Consider the following 18,980-nt stretch of genomic DNA (forward strand, 5'->3'; position numbering starts at 1 on the left):
TTCCTTGAATTGCTTCTTTGCCAGACAAGACTTGTTATTATTTTCCCCGGGAGTGACGGAACGGATAAAACGCATCTTGTAAGCCTTGCTGATTATATGCCATTCAATTACACTCCCTAAGATATCCAAATTTGTCAAAACAGTGAAACTTTAACAGCTAAAGAGAGTAGTTGGTTGCTGTACAAGTCGCACAGTATGTCCTGAATCCTTTCTATTTTTAGAGTTTTTTAAACAAAAAAAATACTTTCTCTTTATCAGTTCTCAAAACTAAAATTTTCTTATTCATGTTTTTTTGTGCTGTTCTCTTGCAACAAAAAAAACATGTTTTCAAAAGATCGAGAAAAAATATTCGTTTTTCACTGATACCAAAATTCTAGTTTTTTGTCTCTGAAATGTTTCAGAAAAAAAAATTCAAAATATAACCTATAAAAAACCCACGATCCGTTATGCGAAAACATGTGAACACTTTTCCATTTTTTTGCCCTCTCGTAAAATACAAAAAAAATGTCTGAACCTTGTTACTGTTTACATGAAAAGTTTTGTTTAAAAATGTCCACTTGTTCACATTGCCTTAATTTAGCATATTTATCTTACAAAAGTCATTTTTAATTACATTTAGGACATTATAGTTTTTGGCATAAGCAAAAAAAAATTTGGCAAAAAAATTGCTGTTGTTCCAAAATCTAAATAGGCCTTAAAAGGCTTTCAGATTGAGAAAAAAAACACTTTTTTAGCGTTTCTTTTGGGTGCACAAAAAGCAAAAAAGAAAACCCAGAACGCGTCATTATTCTTCGTGAACTCCTTGGAGAGATTTTTGAACAAAAAGCGCAAGATCCAATTTGAAATTCATGAATTTTCTAACAAGAGAGCGTCAAATTTTGAAAGAAGGGTGTTTAAAACTTTAACCATATGGATTTGCATACGCCCGTTAAACCGTTGTCAGTTTTTTTTAAGTTATGTAAATTAACAAAAAAGACCACGACTAATTTATTTCATGGTGTTTACAGGAGGAACTTTTATTTGCAGAGCGTCTAATAAGGAATGGGACAATTTAGCGTTAATTAAATCTAAATAGTCTGCAAATAATTTCAAACATAAAAAGCGAAGGTCGGACCCGGTTGAAGAACTACTTGTTCATCCCGGATCATCACAGAAATCAACAAACGAAAATCAGAGTTCGCTTGTTGGTATTAGAGAACAGATACTTGTTCAGGCTCGTTTATTTACCATCAAACTTCTAACCGACTCCGCTTAATATTAAATCCAAAGTTACTTTAACCTCTTCCTCAGGGAATAAAAATGGATGTAGTCAATTTGGTGGGAAATATACTCTTTAGCAGACATATCACAGAGCAGAAAAACAATTTTCAAAGCATCAAATCAAGTGTACAAAGACAAAAAACTTTTTAGTTTGTTTTTCAAACATGTTTGATTGGTTTTCGAATTTCCCAACCTATTCTGCCACCTTCGCGAAAAAAATTAAAAAACAAAAACGACAAAACAGCAAATTTTGCTGGAATTTTAATGCATTTGAGACTTATAAATCGAGCTTGAACACTTTTGCTTTTAAAAATTTTTGAAATGGAGAAGAAATGATATCGCGAAAAATTTCAATTTTTGCATTAAAATTGTCGAGAAAAAAAACATACATTCATATATCCCGTTTAACACTATTTTTGCATCGTCGGTCTGCGGTTTGAGATCTAGGAATGTCTGTTTAGTAATGTTCGGGGTTCAAAGTGACAATAAATAAGACTAAAATAGTTGCTTGTCTTATTCACGTCTGAGAAGAGTTGTTTTCTTTTCCACGGGGGATTTGAGTGGTTCGAGGTTGGCCATGATGGCTCATATTGTTTGGAGGCAGAAAAGCATCCATTAGGAAAGGCAATGTCGGGTTCACGTTCAAAAGAAATCAACATAATTGAAAAATAGTTGAGCTCATTTGGTCAATGATTTAGCATCTGTCAATAATGCTAGCGTTGAGTAAGATTTACAGAGCCCTGCCGCCCAATAAAACATCTCTGATGCACCTTTTCAACAATGATACACTTTTTTTGGTAACCCCTTAAAATATTTTATAAGCAAGTCAAACTTATAATGTCGGCTAACCTTTAGCAAATTTTGAAAGTTCAAAAACAGGAAAAATATTTTGAGCGATAAAATTTTCTGCGTGAATGCCTTCCGAAATAAACCTATACACAGTTGTAAAACTCAGGCGGATAGACAGAAAATGAGATAAGTCACTAAGAATGAACCAATTTTTATTTTGCCGTCCAGCAGCAAGGGACGTGAAAAAATTGTGACGTAGGCTGGGCCGGTTTTACCCACGATTTTCGGTGCCTCAAATAAATGCAATGGGAATACTTTGCAGTGACACTTGAACCCAATTTGGTTTTGATTCGCTGTCCAATAAAAAAAAACTAGTTCGATTTTTACAACATCGGGGTCAACTTTAGAGGTGTTCCTCAATCATAGCTTGAATTATTTTTTTCAAACTAAGAAAATTTCACTTATCAGAAGATTTCTAGAATTAATCTAGTTTTCAAGATAAATTTTGATTTAATGTTTTTTTTTAAAAAAAACACCGCTTTTGATTTCCAGAAATTGAACCATAAAACTTAGTGAGATGTTCTTTTTAAATTAAAATGGTCGAAACTCAAAAACTACTGGGTGTCACATCTTTGTAATTTGAACTCAGAAGCATGAACTTAAAATGGCCAACAGCGTACAACTGCATTTTCTATATTAAAAAAATTCATTGCCAAAATCACTGAACTAATGATCAATTAGTCCTTTCTTTCCATTGGCCCAAAAAATAACAACTTGCTGCCATCAACAGGAGAATTTAGCGTAATAAATTTTTAAATATCAGGCTTTTTCTAAAATAAAATCTTAATTTAAAGAAAGTTTTGAAACATCAAAAACGCTTCTTTTTTTGAAAAATTATGCAAATTGAGCTTTGTTATTAGGATGGTAGCCATATCTGCAATTAATGTTGATAATCTGAATTCACAACACAAAGGCATCGTAAAGCTCAGATTCATATTTGTAGTCCACGCATGAACTTGATGAAAATTTTTTGACAACACTTCACCATAGTTTTGAGAATTTTACTTAAATTTAATTAAATTTTAGTTGAAATTTAGTTAAAATGAAACTCAGTTAAATTTTTTAGACTGAATTTTTTTCTTATAAAAATGGCATATCTAGGAAATTAAGATATTTTGAGCAGAAAAATTTAAAGCAAAAAGTGCAATCTCATAAAAACTCCGAAGTCATCCCATTATAAGCTTGAGAATTCAAATTTCTAAAAGTTTTTTTGATTTTTTGTAAATTTTGAAAAAAAATCAAGCCATGGAAACTAAAATTTTCTTCAGCAGTCAGATTTGAATAAAGGGCAACCCCTGATAGTACTCTGACAGCACTCAACTACAAGTTAAAGAAATTTAAACTTTTTGAGCGTGTTTAAACATAGGTTTTCTGAAAGTTTTGGAAACATTCATTCAAAAACGCCATGTAAAAGTCTACAACAATTGGAGCAATTGTGTTTGGAGACAAGAATCGCAACCATTTTTTTTTCACAGCACCCAACGACAGATTTTCTCCTTCAAAAATTGTGAATTTTTTGAACTCAAGTATTCTAAGTTAGTTTGAAAAAATCACAAAATCTGTGGTATCTCGTAAAATAAACAAAATAAGGTAAAAACAAAATGAGGCGCTTTTTGCAATCAAGGGAAAAACTGAAAACATCCAAGTTTTGGTTTAACAGTTTCAATTATGGTGATAAAAAAATTCAAATTGGAAAATTGGAAAAAAATATTACGATATAAGTTAAAAATTGACACAATGGAAAAACTTAAACTTGACGAGATAGAAAAGCCAGTATTCAAATACATACTGAAAATGGTCTGCCCATATTTGCATTTTAAAACGACTTAAAAATCTCCTGTTATTGCGTAATGCGAACCGGTGCTTCAAATTGATTTCTAAATGTGAAAACTGCTTATGAATAAAACAGATGAGAAAACAACGAAAGAAATGCAACCGAAACGGAGGTATTTAACAACGCTTTTGAATTCTAAAAATTTAATTATTAAAAATTCATTATAAATGCCTTGTTTTTCAAAATAAACTGGTCGAAACTCTAAATTTACTGGGTGTTAGATCTTCCTAATCTAATTTGAATAAAGAAACATAACCTTAAGATTGCAAACAACATACGATTGTTTTTGTTCCGACTTTCGATACGAAAGTAACGGAATATTTGTGCTCGGGTGGGTTTTTTTTTTCTTCAGACAAATTTCGACTTTTTAACTAGCCATTTTTGACGGAATTTTTTTATATCATTCAAAAGGTATTGTTGTCTAGAGCATAAATTTGAAAAGATATTTCACCTGTGATCGTTTTTCGTAAAGTTATGAGGGTTTAAAGATTGCCATTTTGGCCATTTTGACCAATTTGGGACAATTAACGCGCGATATAATTCGCGCTATTAACGCGTTAGCCGAGATTTAATCATTCTTATAAATAGTTCCAGATTGGTTGAACGAAGCTTATTTGCCATAATTGATTTGTTACAAGGAACGAAATCTATCTTTTTGTACTTTATATGGCGTGTGGGGGGATGATTTTCATAAAAAATTTCAAATTTTAGAAAAAAAAGTTTTCATTTTTTTTTATTTCATTTAATTTTTTTATGTTATTACTGCTGCTCCATAAACCTTAAAAGGCAGTCGGAACATTCAGGGCTTCGCCCTGATACGAGCAGTCTTGTTTTCTTTAATTAATGATATCATTGCCAAAATCGAAGAACTCATGGTCGCTCAGCCCTTTCATTCCATTGGTCTGTAATCATACCACTTGCTGCTATCAACAAATAAATTTAGCTGAACTAATTTAAACTTATAATACTTTTTTCTTAAACTAATTCTTAGTTTGGAGAAAATTAACTTTTGAAAAAAATTCATATCAAAAAAATACATCTATTTGAGCAGATGTTTTTGAGACAAGACTCGATGTATCTTTGATTACCTTCACAGCACCCAAACTGGAACATTCTTGAGAAAATCACAAAAATCGTGGTATCCCGTGATTTGAAAAAATTGTCGGTATTCACAATTGGAGGCAATTTCGCGACCCTTGCGGAAAACCTGTAAACATCCCAGTTTTGGGTTGCTAAATTCAAACTTGAATTGTTGCAACAAAAGTAATTCCAAACTGGAAAATTGAAAAAGAATATTGCAATACACGATATAGATTGAACGTAAATAAAAAATATTTTGTTGAACATTCAAAATTATTGCGTTGGAAAAGCTTGAACATGGCGAGAAAGTGAAGACCGCGTTTAAATACCTAACATATTAGCTTACAACTTCAGTTTCTTGTTTGACAGGCGTTGCAAATGTTTCTATCAAGAGATTTATGTCAAGTTGAAAACCTATGTGAAAGTGCGGTAAACTTATGTCTAGATTGATCTCTTCTCAACCTTGAATTTATCTTGTCAAGATTTCACCGTGTTTTAATCTCAATAGTTAAGTTACTTTCACAACGGTGCAATAAAACTGTTGAAATAAGTGAATGTTTTTAAACAAACAACAAAATGGACAAGTACCACAACATATTATGTGAATCAGAATGATTGATATCAAAGATTATACTATTCCGTTATGAAAGTTTTAATACTAAAGGAGCATGTTTCATCTTTAGAGTAAGAAAATTTTTTCATCTCTAACACTAATACTTTTGTAACCTGCATGAATGATTTTAATTTTGGGGTGCTTAGATATTCATGGAAAACTTAGAACTTTCTACAAAATCTGGCTACCTTGATTAAACTGACCTAATTTTTTCAAACTGGACACAAAGACCATCAACTCTCGGTTCGAGCTCGATATAAAAATGAATGGAGTCTTTTGCGAATTTGATAATCAGATAAGTCCTTTCAAGGAAAAACAGCAAATCGTACAAAACCATTTCCCGAAAATTGCTAAAAGCTTGAATTCTCGGGTTGACCTCCATAGACCAAAAATGCTATTCATACAATTCCATAAATTAAGTCTTCGAAAAAATACTAATTATACAATTTCATACATTTTGCTAAAATAGTCTCATCGAATTTCCGATTTTTTTTCTTGTTTTGGCATTAAGTTCGGTTTATCGTATTCAAAAAGGACTAGAATTGTCTGACTAGCATTATTTTGATGGCGACAATAAAAATTTTGTCGCCCCAAAAGTAATTTTGAAATTGGCTCCAAACATTTTTTGTGTTTTTCTTTCAACCGCAAATCGAATTTTTACTCAAACAAACATTTATCAAAAAAAATTTTTGCATGCAAAATTTAGTTTTTTGTGTGTATATCGTAGTCCTGGATACACTAATATTGGATTGTTTTCCTTTTCGCTCAATAGATTTTTGAAAATCTCTAAAAACTCCTCTTTCTTTTGTCTATCAATTTTTTCATAATCAAAATATACTCGATAGAAACTTGAAAGGCTCTCTAAACTTCGAAAAGAAATCTGAAATTTGATACGTGTTGTCTTTTTTTATTTAACTTTAAACTAGGATTTAATTTCTTCTATGTCGAAAATTAAAACCTAGTTGAAATTTTAAAAAACGACAAAAAGAATCAAACTTTTGATTTTCTCGCAGTTTGGAGCTCCTTTCAAATATCTATCGAGTATATTTTGGTTATAAGAAATTTGATCACCGAAGAAACTTTGATTCACTCCTGTATTTGAGCCTTTAATTTTGTCTAGTCGCCGGAAAGAAATCGATTTATTTAGCTTCTTTGTCTTCCACTCAAAGTGAGCGTGACCAGCATCTTCTCTTAGACTCCAACACACTAATGCACCTGATAATTTAGTCAGATTAAGACTGATTACACCGGACGTTAATCTGGCACTTGACTCTTTGTCTAGGGGAGGGGGGATTGCAGTCTATACTTTCATGTCTCACAGTTTTTAACTATTTTAACTAACTGAAGGGAAGGCAAAAATCACTATTTTGAATGAATATAAATAATCAACTAGCGACTAGCGCATCGATTATATTGCAGTTAATTTTTAAATAAGAAAAGAATTAGTTGAAAATATTTTAGATTTGGTAAATGCATTTTTGACATTGACACAAGCTAAAGTTTACACGAATGACTGTTTTTCAAGGCGCTCAATTAGAAAAAAGAGAAAAAAAGCTAGAAAAAGAGAAAACTTTAAATTAAGCGAGCTAGAAATCGAATAGCGCTTAATTGCCGGATATGAGAAAATAAACTCTTGCAACAAAGACACAAAAATCGTTTCACTTTCGCCCAAAATTAAAGAAAAAATCTTTCCCTTTTCTTGGTGAAATCAATAATAGATCGAAGGGAGCCACCTGAGCGAGTTCTTTTAAGTTGAACTAAATTGTCGCAATTTGTGGCGAAAAATCCGAACCCAAATTAGAAAAGAAGATTTATTTCATAATGTCAGAAGCATTCTACGGTTATTTTGTACCTTAAAGTGGTACGAAGATAGCAGACGATCGCCATTGTGTTACAAATTACACAGCAAGGCTAGCGGGCATTAGTCGGCTAAGTGTTAAGATTAAATGTTAGCGACTTTATTTTTTCAGCAGTTTTTCAGCCATTTTCAGCCCCAGAACAATTAGTGTAACATACCTTACTAATTGGGGTCAACTGTTATGTTACAGCGCTTTCAGTCCCAGGGGAGGAGCTTAAGGCAAGAACAAAACGGCTCAGAAGTTGGATTCAATTAATACATTTCATCTGTACTTTGCAAGTTTTGCAATAATTTCAATCAGCTGAAAAGCTGCTCAAACTGAACACTCAGGATCGATTGCACTCAATTTAGCGTCCAATGACAAAAGGCTAATCACCCAGCAAAAATAAAGCCTCTTTGAAAGTTGATACAGGACTACTTTATCAGAGAGAAGCCTTGAATGTTGCAATAGCGCACCTCAAAGTCGATCAAAACTTTTTTGGTTTTACAAAAATCGTTTAATCGGAAAAAAATTTAATATTTTTTTGTCCCATTCCAAAATAATTTTGTGGCAATTTATTCGCCTCATTTCAATTTTGAATGATTGATCTGATTTTGAATGATTGAAGGAATGATTGACGCTTGCCTTGTAAAAAAACCAAATAACCTTCACCTTAATTCTCCCAAATTGAAATTCTCCCTTTATTTTTACAAAAAAGTTTGTCAAAAAAATGTATAATTTTTCAAGCTCAAAATATCAATAGCTTTCAGAAAAAAACGAAAATTCTGCAACATCGAGTGGTTAAAAATTGAAAGTTATCCAGAGAAAAAAAACAACCGCATTACGAGGCCAAACTGTTCTTTTTGTGAATTGTAAGCGGGCTCCGCAACAGGCCAAAAAAACGCAATTGTTGTGGAGTCTGCAAAATTACCATTTTTCTTTGATCTTCTTTGCTGTTTTGGGTTTCACGGACAAATAGCTTAGACACTGTATTTTTCAAAATAGCTTCAAAAACAAGCAACTTTGTGGAGTCCGCAACAAAAATTGTGGAGTCCGCAACAAAATTTGCGGAATCTGCAACAAAATTTGCGGAATACCTAACAGTTAATGAAATTCAGAAACAAATAAGTCTAAATGTGTTTGGTAAACTTAAGTTGTCGTGGAACCCACAACTAAAAGTGGAATCTGCAAATTGTAAGGGGAAAAGGGGATTCCGCAACTTTTGATATTTTTTAAACTAAAGACAGGGCAAAAACCTTATTTTCTTAATCAATCTTTAGCTGATTTCAAAAAATTTTTGTATAACAAATTTTATTTTTACTGCTTTTTATTGTGAACTCGTTTTCCTTCTCATTACACCAAATAGGAAAGTAGTAAGCTTTGATAAATGACTAATTTATTCGCCCTATTCAATTTGGGACAAGTTTGGGTGGTCGGAGTTTCCCGCCACCTTTTCGTTCGAGTGCGCGCAAGCGCGCGAGTTTCATCTGCTTTTAACGAGCCACTACGATTTCTAAAGTTAATGACAATGGAGGGTATAAAATCTTCTCGTTAAGTTACCGCTAATTTTTCCTCGTGTTTTCTCCCTTGTGACTTGCTTCCCAAGCTAGGGAATACTCAGAATACGCAAATTTAAAAGTGTAAAATTCTTTAAAAAATTTCAAATCCCGACCGGAAACAAAAAATTTTCATTTATTTTCTCAGTTTACCTATCAAATAGAAGTAAAAATTTCAAGTTTTTTTGTAATCATAAACGTCAGTGGTCTAGTGTATCTGTCGCGAACTCCCAAACCAAGAAGATAAGTATGAGTCTCCAGCCGTGAGAGAAAAAAGTTCCGAAATTAAACATTAATATCTCTCAAATTAAAAAAAGTAAACACCTTCCCTTTTCATTGGTATCACTCATTTCATCTGTTGTTTCGATTAGGAATAATTTAAAGGCTGCTCCGTTTGGGTTACAGAATTTGAATCTTTTTCATTTTTGTCCCCTTTAGTGTTTATTTAATTTTATATCCTTTCATGATATATCTGTTCCCTTGTCTTCGTTGCCATCAACTGAGAATTATCTAGTAACTATTAGTGAAAAGACAAATCAATTGCCCAATATTACAGAGGAGTCAGTTCGAGTCCCAGGTACGAGAGTTGATTTTTTAAACTTTTTCTTATTTTGATCGATTTGAACTTATTGAAATTTCAAAAATAAAGTGGACTGTGATATGTTCCAAATGATTGAATTGGCACTAATACATCAGGCTGTTTCGCGTCCCCGCAGGACTCATAATCTACAAATCTATTGTCTTTCGTTCGTGTGGCTCGCTATGTAAAAGTTTGATTTGTGTTCGAACTTTTATAGCACGCTTGGCACAGTTAGATGCATGTGTGATGGAAACGCAGCACAACAATGGACCAAATCCAGGTGGGAACTTTAAAAAACTTTTATCATTAAAAGATGCAATTGTGAGGAGGTAAAGGAAAGCCTGCAAAGAGCAAACAGCCAAAAACCCTGACCAAGACTCGCGCCTTGACTAGGTGTGAGGTGATTCGCAATTTTTAAGCAACTCACGTTACGCTTTTAGTACAGTTTTAGAAATGGCTGCATTAATAGCGTAATTTGAAAGTTCTAGACAAAAAAAACGGCCTTGAGTCGCAAAAAAGAGCCTGGCGCAACATATTACCTCAATCTCGAATGTGCGCAAGATTCATAATCGGAATATAAACCTTGCCAGAATCTCACAGGATTTTTATTAGATTTGCTTCCTCATTTCAAAAAATAAAACTTGCAAAAGACTTTGCAAGATTTTTGCACGATTCGCAACTTTTAACGATGCAGATATTTCACTGGTTTATATTTCATGGAATTCACTCGCATATTTCAATTTGCAAGCTTTTACATTCTTTTTGCGCCAATAATTGTTTATAAACAATGACTAATTAGCGGTAAAAACATGGTTAGTATCGAAAATATTTTTTATCAAACTGTGACTGAAGCCTGATTATTTTGAAAACTTTTCGAAAAACGATCATACCTTTAGAAAGTTTGGTTTTTAATGCATCGGTGCAACTTTTAGTTATTTTTTTCCTTCGCTTTAGGGAAACTTTTATAACTACTTATGCATTAGCATGCAAAAACCTGCTTGATTTTTGCAAATGGAAAGCAACGCTTGCAAGGATCTTGTAAAATGAAGAATATAAATCTTGGACGAGTCTTGAAACAAAAAAGCATGAAAAAATTTGCGTTCTCCGTCCAATTTTGAGCACAGTTTTTTCTACCATAGGCATTCCTTCATCCCAGAGCTTCTCCTTGAAGAAAAAGTTCCTGCTAGAAAACTATTAGTTACTCATCAAGTTTTTCCAAGTAGTATTTCTGTAGTAGTTTTTGGTACAAAAACTTTTCAAGCATTTCAAATATTCCATGACGCAGAATAGGGACTCAATAATCATCTTTATAACAAATTGGAAGTTCTTAGTAAATAGAAAAAAAAAATTTGATGCATCGGGCACAACAAATATTAGAACACCCCAAAATTGTGTAGCTTGCAGATCAAGTTTGGGAGAATTTTTTGGAAATTTTGATGAAAAAATTCGTTTTTTCGGCGCGCGCTCCACTGCAAAATTAGTTCATTTTGGATAAATTGGATGTCATAAAATAATACTAAAATTGGGCCCTTTGGTTGGTGAGGGGGTCAAATCCCTGAGGGGGGGGGGGGGGTCCGCAGCGCATCCCCTGCCCCTAACTCCGTTCCTGATCGGTAGCGTAACTCGCCCCCTTTTGGCTTTAAAAGGGCTTAAAAAGCGTTTAGAAGTCGGCCGAACCCATGCACTTGCGAAAGAAAAAAAATGCACACATATTATGTAAAAAACAGAAGGAGAAAAATTGACGCAATAATTGTGAGTGAGAACTGAATTCGTTATTCAACACTCTAAAATATTCCTAAAATGACGCGATAAAATCACTTGAGTAACTCCTCAGCCAAGTTCTATTTTGGGTGCATGCTTAGATGAAAAATAGAGAACTTCTTATGACGCGTAACTTTTGAAAATAAATTGGACAGTTTAAAAACAACCGAGATCTAACTAATTTATCATTCAAGTGCTTCATTATAAATGCCGCGGGATACCAGAGCACATCAAATTGTGCATGATTTTAAAAATAAAACCCCTGAAACTTCCGACAGCTCTTCTTGGTGTTCTCCCAAACGATTCCAATTTTTATTTGAAAACTTTCATAAATAACTCTGTAAATAGCTATCGTTTTGAAACAATTTATTATGATTATTCAAAGTCTAATATCTCTTTTTTTGATAATCTTAAAGATAGCAATTTGAAAATTATGGAAAATGTTAGATTTTTATTTTTAAAATTTTTATTTTTGGATAATTCTTTAGAACAACACTCTATTTATTGGACAAAAACTTGTTTGCGTCTCTTTGCGCGTTAATGAGACTCAATAGCTTACCTCAAATTAATTTAGAACGACTTCTTAGCCGAATAAACTCGACGCTGCCGCGTTGATATAACGAAACATATATTGTCTTTTTTATAACAGTTGTTTCATTGACTAAAGTAACAATTTTCAAGAACCATGATGTTTGCAAAAAATTGAGCTCCCGGGTCGACAAAAAATGCCTTGTCAAATATTTGCACAATTGTGGAACAAGCACTTGTTACGTCTAAAAAATTTCACACGCTACGTTTCACACGCTACAACTAGCATTGTTTCATTGTATACAGCTTATGATAAATCTTTTCTTATATAGAAGTGTTTGAATAGCATTTTTTCTTCAAATTAAGAAGCAATTATTTTTTTGACACGAAAAGAAAACTACGTTTTACCACATTTGAACTTTTGTGAATTGATGCCTGTTTTGTGACAAACTATCGGTTTATTGGGTCAAACAAAGCCCATTCTCTGAAGGTTGTTTCCTTTTTGCAAAAAATATGAAAACACTGTATCTGGACTACGTTATAGACAAAATATTACAGCTTTCATACAATTTTTTTTTCGGAAATTACTTTTTATTGCATAATTAAAATGCTTTTTTCCCCAATTTTGGATGTTCAAGAAAAGGCTTTTCATAAAAATTTTATAGTATAAAACTTACGACTAGTGGTTTCAACAAAAAAAAAGTTTCTAGTCTCAAAATTTAGTTTTAAAAACGTTTCGCGTATCAGTTGCGTACTTGTACTTACCCGCATCGAGTTTCAAGCGTTAATAATAGATTATAATATGATTTTAGTACCAGTCTTTCCAAAATTCAGAAAAAATTCATTTTAGTCAATTAATAATTGATTATAATCTCCTTCTTTGAAATCAACTATAATCAATTATAATACCTTATTATCGATTATATTCGATTATTATAAACAGAATTTCTAATTTATTTGTTTCGCAGAAAAATCCATTAAAATCGATTAGAATTATTTATAATCTTTTTAGTTTGCCCATTTTGTTATCGCCCTTCTACCTGAACTTGCTTATGTTTTATGCTTTTCGTACACGTTGGTTTATTAAAAAATGGACAATTGTTTTAACGGTTTTCAAATCAATTCAAATTTAAAACGCTTTTTTTCAATTTCTTATTAATTATAATTGTTTTATAATGCACATTCAGAGTTTTTATGACCACCAAAATATCAGCACACTGCTTTAGTTTCATGATTAATACATAAAAGAGTTATATTTCACCTACCGCGGGGTTCTTTCAACTAATATGAAGGGATCTCTATGAAAATTTTGTTTCGTGGTAAAACTTTGTGTTCAGATAAACCAAAGAGTGACCGAACATCTCATTTTTTAAGTTTTTTGACAGAAAAAATCATAATCAGTTATAAAAAACTATAATTGAGTATGAAAGATTAATAGAGGTCATAAGATATTATTATTATAGATTATAAGAGATTGCAAGAGTTTAATAGAAATTTTCGGAAAAATTATAATCAATTATATTTGATTATAATTTTTTATAATGTCACGAAAAATATTGTCTTTATAAGGATAATAAATTGTTTAAACATCTAAATTTGGCGCTTATAATTGATTTTAATTTTGATAAAAGTACAAAAATAATTATAATAATCGATTATTTTCTCTTTTTACTGAGTGCGGGTAACTCTTAAAATTTTGATTGTTGTAGAAGAAAAAGTTTTTCTTTTGGAAAAAAAGAGCCATAAAATTTCATGGCATGAAATTGTTTGACTATCATTTTTTCAAAACTTCACATTTGAAACTGTATAACCATTATTTTTCGTGTTTGGAGGTCAAACTGGGCTCATAATAACAATATTTGAAACGTATCCGATCAGATGTTTGCTTCTAGTCAATGACGCGTGGGAAAATATTTCCGACACATGCAAAACTGGAAGCTGAAGTTTCAGTTCATATTTACATTTCCGGTTTTCAGAGTTTTTTCGGCCTGATTGTAAAATATACAGACGGATTGTAATTTTTTTGGTCAAATAAAAGCGGAACCACTTATTTCTTGCTTAAATCATTGTCGTTTCTGATAAATATATACGTTAACTGAAACTACGTCAAACCATTGAAAAAAATTGGAAGCTTGAAATTTGGGTAAAATGGGAACCGTTTCAAAATCATGGAAGATAATACAAACTCAAAATTTCATGGCTTACTTAAATTTTTTTCTAGGAGCTAGAAACTTTTAGGTAGAAACCAGGGGCGGATCAAAGATTTTCTCAAGAGTGGGTTTCAAAACATTTTCAAAGTCTTATCGATCTTTTTTTAGGCCGACCAATTTTAGTTTTCGAGCTTTCACAAATCATTATAAAGACCCGATTTTGACCAAAATTTCTCCGCCGCTGGCCAGATTTTGAAAAAATTTAACAGGCCAAAAAAGGGCATTTTGGAAAACTTTGACCTAAAAATTGCATTTTTTCGGCGAGCGCTTCCCCCTCAAATTTTGTATATATTACAAAAATTTAAGAATCCGTCAGCCAAAAATGAATAGTAAATTTCTATGATAATTTTTCATCAATTTTTAAATATTGCTCACAATTTTTGTTTTCTAAAGTAAGACGAAAATAAAACGTAAGCGGTCAGACTGTGAACCAAGTCTATATAATATTGCAGTATCTGAAACTAATTTTTTGATAATTTTTTTTGATGATTTCTAGTTTTGCTCAATCTTTTTTTAGCAATAAAGTGACGCAGGATATGTCAACTTTTAAGTGTGTCTACAATTGTTTCGCTGGTAACTTACCTGGAGTACATGATGAGCATCGATGAACAGACTACAGCCACTAGAAATGCACGCATGCCCTGGTATGCCTGGAGGAGAATTTCAATTTGGCCACTGGACATCCAGGCTTTGAAGAAGAAGGGAACTGCTATTACCACAGAGAACAGAAGAATGGCCAGCACTGCATTTTTGGCGAAATTCAGAGTGTATATTTGAGAATATTTGAAAGGGTGACAAACTGCAATGTAGCGATTACAAGTTATGTTTAGAATCATAAGCCAAGACATGTAAGGTAACGAAGTAAAAAGGAAATTCAAAATGAACTCGATAATGTCTTGCACAAGAACCGACGGGGGATAGAACCCCATCATTATGATCAGAACTTGAATCACATTATTGCAGATACAGTAAACTAAGTCTAGGCAACTGAGACACAAAATTAGAATCTCAGTCGCCTTTCGTCGCGTTTTCCGAAAGTAGACTGTAACCACTAAAGAGTTTCCAAGAATTCCGATTAGTCCGCAAGTGAAACAGATAATTTCGATGAGGAATTTGAACCAGGTCCACGGTTCGGGTCCCGGCGGGGTCTGACTTTGGTCGAAAGAATCGTTGGTGGAACTGACATTTATGGTTTCCAGCGCCATTTGCGGGACTGTAAAATGGGAAAACTGGCCAAAATTGTTTTCTGCTTGGGCGGAACTTTCAGTTGGGAAATAAAGAATAGAATGGGAATTGCTACTGCGGGCTTTTGATTCGTTCATCCATCGGGAAAAATGAGGGAAATTGTTTATTTCCAAGTCCCAATGTGGGGAAATAACGGCGCCCTGAAACAAATTGGAAGGGTGATTTTTGGGTAAAACGGCAACCGTTTCAACACAAATGAAAGGAAATCATTTAATTCAAAAATGACCATTCTCAAATTAGCTGCCACAAATCAGCCATAAAAATGAAAAAAATAATAAAAATTAACTTCTTTGAAGAAAAATTCAATAAGTTTTTCGGCGATAACAACGCAGAATCACAAATTAATTTACAGGGAAACAAAATTAAAAAAATATTTTGTCGAGATTTCTTTTTATCAGATTTAATTGCGAAGCTCCATCATTTTATAAATTAATCTCCTTTGCTTCACAGGGAGGGAGGGGGGGGGGTTGTTACTTTTGCCCTCCGGATAAAAATAGATAACAGTTCGGTCGGGCGAAGTGAAAACTGGATTTAAAAATTATTGAATCAAGGTAGCCTGCTATCTGCATAGGGTGTTATTCTTTATACAGAACCAGTTTGGCGGTTTACTTATTCAACACGCTAACGGAAGAAGGAAAAAATCGTTTTATTTTAAAAAAAAAACCTATCATGGAAATTTCAAATTTCAGGGAGAAAAAAAAACAATAATAAACCTTCGAATTTTAAGCCGGTTAGGTTCAGGCGTTCAATAGGTTAGTTAGAAAATTTGATTTTGTCAAAAAAAAAACAAACGCAGCAAATTTTTTTGAGATTATTAGGAGCCTTGGCTTTGTTAGTTGAATTCGAAAACAGACTTATTGCGTGTTAGAATCGGTTTTACAATTCAACTAGCATCACTGTAATCTCATGAAATTTGGGTGCGTTTTTGTTTTCTTGGACAAAATCTAGCTTTCAAAACAAACTCGTATGAGTTGGAAAGGGATATCGCATTAAAGCTTCTTCCGTGAATTATTCGAAATGAATTGTTCAAATTGTATAAAATGTGGTGAAAAGCGAAAATGATTGAATTATGTTTTGTCTGATTTTCAATGTTTTTCTTGCTTTTTATTACCTTTCTCTTATCGCCCCGTGAAAAAATCGATTGCACGCAATTTATCTTAAGCATGTCTACAAAAAAGAAGCTGTTTAATTCTCGATTTCTCCCACGCTTAAATAAAGTAGGAAAAAAACACAAATGAAAATCTGAAAGTTCCTGAAGACGCTTTTGATATCTTGGGTGGAGTAATTTTTGAACTATTTGTCAATGTCTATCGAAATGAATTGAAAAGTCAAATATAATTTAACTTTTTCAAGCTTTTCCTTTTATTATTTTAAGACGATGATATTTTTCAAGCTTCCTCCTTATTCCCTAGCAACTAGATACTTTTGTTGGTTTTTTGTTGAATTAAAATGAAACTCACCAATAATTTTGTGACGGCTGATTAAACGATTTGGCGTGAAACAGTTTGAAGCAAAAAGCCACGACACTTATGAAAAGACAACTCGCATAAAAAGATTAAAATAATTTGTTTTTCTGATGCAACGATTGGCACAGAAAGATGACTGGTAATAAATTCAAAGGAAAAAGATATGCAGTTTTGGTTCCAGTTATTTTTTCTACGACTTATAAAATCTTTTGATTTGTGGCGTTAGTGTGTTTTTTCTAGATTTTCAGTTTTTCTTTTTAGAGTGGTATGAAAAAATAACATTGGAACGGAAAAGCAGCCGTTCCTCTTTGTTTTTTTTAAGAACAAGGAATCGTTTTTTCTTAAACCTCTCTTTAACATCAAGGTTGTATCAATTGGCACGTTTTTTCTTTGCAGCTTGAATCAATTGGTTTAGTTTCAAAATTAAAATCAACGAGCAAATATTGATTAAAGGAGATAACAAAAGATCAGATAACAATGATTACTTCATTTTTTATCAAAAAAAGGACTGCGCGTATCAAGGTGAATCTTCCAAACGCCCTTTATCGTATAGTAAGGATTTTTTGTATAAAGTTTTAATAAATTTTCAAAAACTTTACAATATAATTTTTTTGTGAAAAACTCCACACGCGCGCAAATTCTTGAGTAGAATGATATTTTTAACATCATTTGCTAAACTATTTGGAAAAATTGGTTTGTCTAAATTCACTTTGGAATGATTCTTAGCTTGACTAGTTCTCCCGCTGCCTAAGCGCTGATAAACACTGGAGAGTGACTGCTTGACTAGCGTAAAGCACGATTAGCCTAAAAGATTTAAAAAAAAAAGTCATAAACTAATCAAATTGTATAATTTTGCACGCTCCATTATTCAAAAAAAAATGCGGCACAAATATTCTATTAAAATTAAAATTGATTTCTGACGTCTGAGAATTGACAATTAAACAACCAGGCAATTAGCCAGCAATTTTTTTAATAGAGTGCACCCACCACTGATCGTCGCCCAAAATTGTAAATTATGAGATAAACTAAGCTTAATATAAGTTAATAGTATATAACAGTTTTTATTTTGACACTTTTTATTTTTTGAGTTCTGATATTTTAAGCTAGCGCAGGTTGAAAAAATGCTTGTCATACAATTCCATCCTATTAAAAAATGATTATCATACCATTTCATACAAATCAATTGAATGAAAACTTTGTATGAAAATCACATAAAGAGCTCTTTTTTCATACAATGGAGCTGTATCATAAGCAAATTTCTATACTATCAAACTTTATGACAACCATTTTGTTCTTGCAACGATTTTGTGTTTCGCTTTTTATTTGTAATTTGCCCAGAATTTCAAAATCCAGAAACTTTCTCAAATGAAAAAACCAACAGGTTAAACGGCATTGAATCGTAGATATCACTACGTATTACTAGATGACAAATCAGATAAAAACAGAGTTTTACTCAAAAATACAACAAACAATATCTACTTTTTTATTTGGCTGCGAGCCCTCTGTTTCAAAAAACTCGGACGTTGAAAAATCGTGGCTGTTTTTCGGTTAGGCTTAGGTTGTATCTTATCATCTTCAACTGAAAATTACAAATTCTGCGATCACAATGAACCTTCAATGTGACCCTTCATTATTTTATGTATAAATTTTGCGTGTACTAAATTGTTCGGAAAATTTTACATGCAAAAAAAAAATGCAAAAGTTTTTTTTGTTCGTAAGACTTATTTAGCGACTAAAAAAACTTTTTCTGCAGATTCGATTTTGCTTATCATACTATTTTCATAATTATATATATGAAAACACTTATAAAGATTTAGTTAGTAACTTATACGCAAACGTTAAATAGATCCCCAGGAGTTTTCTTTTGACATTAGCTCGAAAGACGGAAAAAAACGAGAAGTAAGCTTTGATATGAACCCTATTGAGTTTCCAAAAAATTAGGACGCATTTTTGCTACGTTTGGTTTTAGGCTTGAATCATTTTCGTTGATTTAAGGCTTGAATCATTTCACTTTTTCACCCAATTTTGAAAAAGTGTGAAGAAAAAACTTTTTGGTTTTAATTTCTCGTAAATTTTTTTATGTCAGTTTCGATGTTTTGTCAATTGTTTTTGCTTGATTTCAAAAGCCGCAAAAGTACCGCAAAAGTAACGAAAATTTCT

At 32.4% G+C, this 18,980-nt stretch overlaps 1 protein-coding gene across 7 annotated transcripts in view; it reads right to left on the bottom strand.

Moving 5' to 3' along the window:
* The window catches only part of LOC134843780 (metabotropic glutamate receptor-like protein R), a 140,084-nt gene that overhangs the window by 11,893 nt on the left and 109,211 nt on the right, over positions 1–18,980 (bottom strand). For 6 of the 7 annotated variants that reach the window (XM_063860054.1, XM_063860056.1, XM_063860055.1 and 3 more), the window contains one exon: positions 14,692–15,494. In XM_063860054.1, coding sequence (XP_063716124.1) covers positions 14,692–15,494 — 803 coding nt within the window. Of the gene's footprint in view, positions 1–14,691; positions 15,495–16,814; positions 16,952–18,980 lie in introns of those variants that run through there. The other variant, XM_063860058.1, reaches the window with a different exon arrangement.

This window comes from Symsagittifera roscoffensis, chromosome 4 (assembly GCF_963678635.1).
Source record: "Symsagittifera roscoffensis chromosome 4, txSymRosc1.1, whole genome shotgun sequence".
NCBI lineage: Eukaryota > Metazoa > Xenacoelomorpha > Acoela > Convolutidae > Symsagittifera > Symsagittifera roscoffensis.